We start from the raw sequence: 8,018 nt of genomic DNA, 5'->3' as shown, positions 1-8,018 counted from the left end.
GCGAAGCAAGTGAACGACGAGGGCGCCTGGGCCTGCACGCTGGCCCCGGTTTGTCTGCTCGTTTCTTCTCAAATTTAATGAGCACTATGGACAACCACAACACTGAAATGTGAGAATTAAAATCGGTAATGTAACACTCTGAACACAATGACTGACACGCATATATGCCTGAAGTTGCGCTGCCTAAAAGTTTGCAATTGTGGATAACGATAAAAAAATATAAGAACCAACCCCAAGCACTTTTCAAGAACATGTTAAGCAGGCGGAGGGAGGTGGTTATTTACGGCAATATACTGAACACTGTTGTGGGCGGCGCTCCTTTTTGCCACCATGCCTTGCCTGTACGCGGAAGCCATGGCAACCGGTGCTTCGAGTGCCACTTCCTCAAGAAACGCATTCGGAAACCCGTGCAGCGTCAGCCATCGCCTCTGCTCGCAGACGCTGTGACCAGAGGCGCAACGTCTCAACGACAGCGCCTCAAATCGCTGGCTGGCGGGAGCGAAGAACGCGAGGACACTCTCCTTACCACACTGCCACCATGCGGTACTCAACGGTGCTACCCCGCCAGTGGTACCACCGTAGTGTCTCCCACGGCGCGGTTTTCTACGCGCAAGCGGAACTTGCCAGCTTGTGAAATCGGCGGTGTCTTTCTGATGCCGCGAAGCAAGCGTATGAGCAAGGCGCCCGTAGGTGAAGAGAACCGTGCGCTGGGGAAAGCAGAAATTGAGCGCGCTGTACGCGCTGCACAATGACTCCACTCAGAGGAATATTTAATTAACGCTGAGCGAAGCGGGGATAGAGAAAGGAGGCGAAGCGTTGCGGAAGAGTAAGGTAGGCGGAGGCGCGCTGGGTTGACTTCCTCTGTCAGTTGCTACCGGTTTGTTGTGCGGTGCATACATACCGCGTTCGTCTCGTGATAACACTGTCTTTGCGCGACGCGTACGCTGTGTGTGCGAGTGAAAGCGTGCGGCGGCGAGCCGACGACTGCGTCTCAATATCACGTGCGCCAGGGGAGGAAGCGCGTCGAGTTCCGTCGGGCGCACGGCGGCGGCGCAGGGAGGGGGGCGTTGTACTTCGGCCACGTGGTCGCGCGGGCTTTATCTAGAAAGCGGTCCGGATTGGGGGCACATTCTACTTGGGGCGACGCTTCGTAGCTTTGTGTACACTGTGTTCTCACCGCACAGTTGGCGTCGAAGGGATAGGCAGCACGAAGGTCACTTCGCTCGCTGCTGGTGCCTTAATGCAGCGTTTTGACAGCGAATGTCCGCGGTCATCGAGTGTGAAGTGCTCACGTTGTCGTCGTTCCTCCTTAGTATTTACGCAAAGCCCCATATTTTGTGGTGACGCAAAGGCAAGATTCCACAGCAGGAAGTCCCAAGATATCTCTCTGGGGACATTTTGGATGGGTCAAATGTGAAAAAGAGGCTCTCCTCCGCGGACGTCCTTCTCCCTTAGCGGAATTTGCTTCACCACTGCGAAATCTCTGGTCTAGAGTCCATACTACTCTCGTTTTGTCTTCTTTTGCTTGTCCCGATGAAGTGATAGCTGCTCGGCGGGCCAGTGTATTATGGCTCTGTGTAATAACCAGGCGACGGAACGGAGGGGGTGTGCGCATTGCGGCAACCGGGGCACCCACTCCACTTTTTATTCATGGAGCGTAGCTCCGGCCACGTCTCGCACGTTGCACTTGAATTGAATACGATGGTACAGCAACAGCTTGCATTCCCACCGCCGGAGCAAAAAAAAAAAAAAAAAGGAAACCCATAAATCGCTTCTAGCGCAGCTCTGCAACATGGAATTCCTTCAATTCCAATGGACGAACAGACCCACAGGCTGTGCAACATCGTCAGCTGGCCTATCTATGCGGCAAAGAAAAAAGTCATTTTTCTTGACATCATTGGTCATCTAACTGTTGCTCACGACTGCATACAACTGATCAAAAGTGAAAAATGGGTGAGTTGGTATCGAAGCACGGCTAAATTTAGAGTGCGAATTACTGCATGGGGCACAAGTTGAGGCACAAGAAAAGACGGAACATGGCACGTACTTGCAACTGAACGTTTATTCGTAAAGTAAAAGCTTTATAAGCCCAACATGTCCTATGTCATCAGATATCATCAAAGGACATAACAGCAGAAAAATTAACAAGAAAATTCGAGAAAGATGAATATAAATCGGTGTTAGCACGCCAATAAAATTGCCACGTGTTAGGCCGTATCAAGACAAGATATTTCAGTGTCATGAAGCGCTATGGAAGCATGATTGACACACCCTGCCCCCGTTTTATTTATTTAGCGGGCCTCTACAACTTCTTTCGTTGTTCAGTCTTTTTGCTTATAAAGGACTGTTGTATTTTCAAACTTGGGTGTCCATTTACCTCGTGAATTGCAGTCTCTTATATGCATTGCAATATGTGTGTGCGTAATCTCTTTTGCGGAATTCGAATGCTTCTTCAGCCTAATGTTTAGACAACGGAAATTTTGGCCCACATACGTTTTGTCACACCAGAAAGGCACTAAGTACACCATTGAAGTTGAAGATAAAACGAAATCGTTTGCGTGATTAACACTGCAACCAGACCGATCGCTTACATCTGTAGTGGAGCTGCTTGATCTTCCACTACGCCTGCGCACGGCTGAAGAAATGGTGGCGACCTTGTTCTTCGTAGCCAAAACGACATCCGCGCCATAGCCATACGCTAACTTTTTCAACCTATGCGAAAGGCAATGGGCATAAGGGATGACGGCCAGCTTTTCTTTCTCAGTCCCTCTATATCTTCACGTGCGCCCTGTCTCGCTGCCTGATTCTTTAATCGTTCGAGCAATTTTCTTTCCCGACGAGGATATGACGGAATGTGGGAACGCCGCCATCTGGAGCCGGGCTACTTGCCCTGACATGCTGTCGCCTACTTTGTGGAGGCACGACTTCCACAAAGCGTTCCTTAGGCTCGAGAGAGCAATACCATTCTTGATCAAATTGGAGTGGCTGGAACAAAACTCCAGGACTGACTTTTTGGATCTGGGCTGGTACTCCCAGCTTGGGGCGGTGAGTGACATCTATACAAAACCAGTACAATCCATTTTTTCTTGAGATTTTTCCGCTAAAGCTTCCAGCTGTTGTTCAACAGGAGCAGGACTCATTTCCGTGAAAGCAAGCATTAAGCAAGCATTCCTAAGTTTGCCTCGTCTATCCTCGTTGCCCTATTGTGTATACAGTGGCAACCATTATGGGTGTATAGATGGATGACGCGTGCGTTCTTCTTTTTAGCGTTTTTCAAGTTAGCGTTTTTGATTGAAGATTTAGAAGGAGCGGAGAAAGTAGACGACAGTAATCAAAACTGTCGCCTATTTACCAAATTCATCTGTCGAATATCTTCATTAATCTATTCTCTGCATATATCTGGTCTAGCGCCCTCCTCCTTATTGCGGTGAGGATGAGACGGTAGAATACTTCTTGTCATGGCGCCCTTTCTCTCGACAAGTATGCTTTCTTAAAGCATACTTCAGTGGGACGATCTCACGGTGCTGGATCGAATCTAGCCGTTCCCTATATTCTATATTTGAAAGCCTCCTCTCAAGGACATTATTATACGGATGTTGTTGCAGCTGTTGTGAGGTTCACAAATAAATCAGGATGACTTCCTTGGTAAATTCTCGAATATTGAAAAATGTAAACTCATTCTCTTGTCTTGATATATTCGAAATTTCATATTAGGGTTTGTTTTGAGATTCGACTAATTATATCCAAGAATGATCCTATATTCTTGGTCGATCATCCATATTGAGAATGAGGCACTCGTTGAAGAAACTCAACCAACACTCGCGTTTATACTACGTTTAATCATGTGGTTTTAGCAGTTATCGACAACACGCCTCGATTACAAAGGAAGGAAGACGCATAGGAGGCGCGCAATCGTTCTTTTCTGCTCAAGCACAAACGCTGCCACTCCAGAGCCACCTTCGCACTGCGTGCCACGTGCCAGGCCTCCATTATGCCGTTACTCAGCCACGTTGTTGTGCAGTCCAGACAAGCCGGTAGACACGTTCTCACCGTGCCGTCGATAGCTCAGTTTTTAGAGCGGCGGACTGTAGAGGTTTCATCCGAAGAGGACATCCATAGGTCGTCGGTTCGAATCCGGCTCGACTGACTGAGCGTATTTGTTTTCTTTATTGATAACCTTGCAGACTTTTGCTTAACGTTGTGTAACAGTCAAAATAAACATCTATTCGTGTCGAAGAAACATAGGCGCATTCAGCAGAAATGCTGTCGCCCGTTATACCACGTGTTTCAAAGAACACTTTCAACATTTTGTAAAGGTTTCCTGTGGCACAATTCTAGCTCATGAGTTGGTCTACTCAAAGAGGCGATGCCTTCAGGATAGGCCCAGTGTACTGTTCGCATGCGGTAGTGCGTGCAAATAACGTGGAGACACTTTAGATTAAAGGCATGCGCCTCCCGCGAAACCCTTGGCTAGAGCTACTGCGCCTTCCCTGCTTAAAAAATTAAGAGAGAATTTCTGACATGTTCGAGAAGGAAGGCAGAGCAGCAATTGCGGCTTACTATAACCACCCTTGATATTATTTTATTATTATTACCCTTGATATTAATTTCTGTATGCAATGCAACTGAAAACTGCCGTATTTTGTCATTCCTACTTTACGTCTATACATTAGAAGAAACTTTCGTATTGTAAAGGTGTTGGAGATGCCACACTCACAGATTGGCCATTCTCCTTGCGGTACAGCTTTCTGGCTCTGGTCGTTGCGATGGTGAGCTCGATGTCGCGGGTTCGATCGCCATCGCGGAGACAGCAGTTGAACGGGGCGAAGGGAAAAACGTTCGTTAGCTACACGTTAAGGAACCTTATGTGGTCGAAATATTTATGGCGTCAATTATTTTTGGCCGCGCTGAAGAGTAACAATACGATTTATTGGACTCTTGCGCCTTTATATGAGACTCCCGGCTGACAGGCTTACACAGCATGGTGTCCAAGCTTGAGGACCCTGGTTGCCAGGCCCGATACAGCTTATTTATGTGGCCGATAGAGCAACTATCCATATTTCGTATAGACGTCTCGACCTTCCGTTTCGTCTTGCGGGAGAGACGGCGGCATTTATTTCTGCCCCCTTTGAAGATTAGCTTCGCGCCTTCTTCATTGCATCTCATTGCATGCATGGCTCGGTGCACTATAGTTTCATATTTAACTTACTAGGGGAACTGTGGCGCAGTGGTAGTCCGACCACTGTGGAAATCACTTTGGACTGTAGTCTTCAATTTGAAGTTACATTTGTAGACCGAGGAACAAAGTCTCCTTTATCGGGAAGTCCCTATTCCCAGTAATTTTGGTCAGGGGGGCATGCATATGTACTATACGTGCGCGTAGTCATTAAAACATCTGTGCATGAATTTATGTATATATTCGCAATGGAAAAAATCATGGTCCTTTTTTCCCATTGCCAACGTGCAGCCTGGAATTCTGATTAAGTTTCAATAGTCTCGTGGTCAAAAACACACATCAACTTTCAGAGGGCCAATGCTTTAGCTATCGAAAGGATAAAATTATATTTGTCAGGTAAAAACGAACGCTCACGAAACACACAGAAATACTCTGTACCGTCAAAACAGATAGGAAGTTAGAACATAAGTTTGTGCTTTTCTTTGGGCTGAGTGCAAATGAACATTTAAAATCGTTAATGTAGCAGATACGAACTCAAGAAGCGACTTTTTGATGTCGCCAACAGGACATCGCGCTCAGTCATTTCATGCTAAGCTTCCGGTGGCTTCATTCCATGATTTCCTCGGTTCGAAATCGACGAGACACATTAAAACTTCCAGGACTTTTGCTGCCACCACTTTTCCCGCTCTTCTTGCTGGATGACTTCGAGCTCTCCACGCTTCCGGTCTTGGACTTATTGCGTAATATCCTCTGTACGAGGGTTAGTTTCATGTAATTCATGGACATCCTGGTGAAGTATGAAGAGTGTCTGGACACGATTCGTGCTTCTTCCACCACTGTCGTCCGTGGAAGGAGCCGGATGACGAGCAAGGAGACGAAGAGGAAAAGTCCCGCAACGGCGAACACCAGGTCTTCGTGTCCAGCTGGCTTCAGGATGAGGGTCATTGTCGCGCACATGGCCGCGACACGCCCGAAGGCGAATGCCCAGCAGGCGACACCGGCGCGCACTGCGGATGGAAAGAGTTCCAGGACGTAGGTGAAACAGTGTACAAGGATTACGTTAGAGACGCCCTTGGACAGGACGAGTAAGGTCTTGCTGATCATGACGTATCCAGTACCGACCGCCACACTCAGCGCGCATTGAATGGCGCCCGTCAACAGGAAGCACACGCTGAGCACTCTGACGAGTGCGACGCCGGTCATCAGGAAGTGCATCCCCGCGTATGTTGTGAGTGTGACGACAACCGTGAGGCATGGGATCCAAAATTCGTTATACTGCGCTGTCGAGAAGACATCGAGGTAGAAAACAAAAGATATGGAGAAGCAAACGGCAAACATAGCTAACGCTCGACGCCGGAGGGAGCGATAGTCGACCAAGTCTTCCGTGTCCGAACCATCGCGACTTGCATGGTTCTTCATCTGTTCTCTCAGTTTCTCCACGAGACAGGCAGTGACAGAAAGCGGGGTATTGTTGGTTTCGGCAGCCTGCATCATGACTGCTTCGGCCGCGTCCAGTCTTCCTTTCGCGACGAGCCAACGAGGCGACTCTCGGGTGGTAGACAAAGCCGGGAGCAGGAGAGCCGTCGGGGCCAGGAACATGACCTGCTTCAGACGCCAGTCGATGACCATGGGTTTGATGATGACACTCCAAACCTCACATAACGCCAGGCCCAGAGCCGCCACGAGGAGCACTTGCTGCGGCCTGTGCGCGTGCGTCATCACCTCGAACGGTATGAGGCAGGTAAAAATCGTGTGTACCGCGACACTGGCCCCTGCAAGGAAGCGCACCGCAGCGTAGCGCACGTAATTTGTCGCCGCGAAGGTGCACACCATGCAGGTCATTACCGCTGCGGCGGAGTACAGTAGTATGACTCTCCTGCCGACGTAGTCTACGAATGCTCCGGCCAGTATAAGGGAAACAACGGCGCCGGCGTTGTGCAGGGCGACAAGGGTGGCTGGAAGCAAACGTTGGTCGCACACCATGTTCCAAGAGCTCACCGCACTTGCCTCGGGCGTCCCAACGTCGTAGTCCCACTCTTGACAGGGCACGACGCGTGTGTCGCTGGTGTCCTGTACACATCGGTTGTACCACTCGTCGGCCGCGGTTAGAATAGCGCCGATGTTGCGATGCTCAGCGGAATCGCCGTGTTCAGCGGGTGGCATGCAGCGTTCGTAAATGCGGCAGCGGCTGAAGCGTCCGTCGGCCTCGACCGGTATGGCAATATTCTTCCAATCGGCTGCAGAGATGTTGAAACCGGCTTGTGGCTTGCACCAATGGTCGACGTCATCGGTGACGTGGGAAATCATCACGGTTTGGCAATGAGCCGAGAAGAGTCCGAAAAGAATGAGAAAGAGCATCCTCCTCTGGAAAGGGCCGTAACCAAAAGCTTCCTGGCAGTCAAACGACTCGCTTGTTCGGAGATCGGCGCCCGCGAGTCGGTGGGGGAGAAAGATGTCCATCGCCTGGTTCTGAGGTCTTGCTCTTCTGGTTTAGTAGTCCTGGACAGTCTCGGAAGAAAGGATTCCTGACGAGGGCTAGCTGTGCGGACCTGCCGAAACGAATACTTCTTCTTCTTCCCCAACGCGCGCATTGCACACTCTGTCACAGTGTACGGCGTTGGCATTTCCGCTTGCTACTTGGCGAAGAAAAAATTGTTCATTCCGCTTCGTCGTTTAATAATGCAACTTCCATGTCGCATTATTGGATGAGACTAGTAACATGTCCTACTAGTCTAGTGTGCTCCTATCTAAAGGCTATCCCATGAGTTTCTTTAAAAAATACCCGGTGGAACTCCTGTCATGATTAATGCAAGCGTTCATGCGAATAACAGTGACGCAATGT

At 49.3% G+C, this 8,018-nt stretch overlaps 1 protein-coding gene across 1 annotated transcript; it reads right to left on the bottom strand.

Moving 5' to 3' along the window:
* Window positions 1-5,782: 5,782 nt before the first annotated feature.
* LOC126543620 (solute carrier family 22 member 13-like) lies at window positions 5,783-7,483 on the bottom strand. Its single transcript, XM_050190726.1, has one exon. It carries the CDS (start codon window positions 7,481-7,483, stop codon window positions 5,783-5,785), a length of 1,701 nt encoding a protein of 566 aa, XP_050046683.1.
* Window positions 7,484-8,018: the final 535 nt, after the last annotated feature.

Source organism: Dermacentor andersoni, chromosome 10, assembly GCF_023375885.2.
Source record: "Dermacentor andersoni chromosome 10, qqDerAnde1_hic_scaffold, whole genome shotgun sequence".
Taxonomy (NCBI): domain Eukaryota; kingdom Metazoa; phylum Arthropoda; class Arachnida; order Ixodida; family Ixodidae; genus Dermacentor; species Dermacentor andersoni.
Note: the sequence above shows the minus strand (reverse complement) of the source record. Positions and strands in the feature narration are given on the sequence as shown.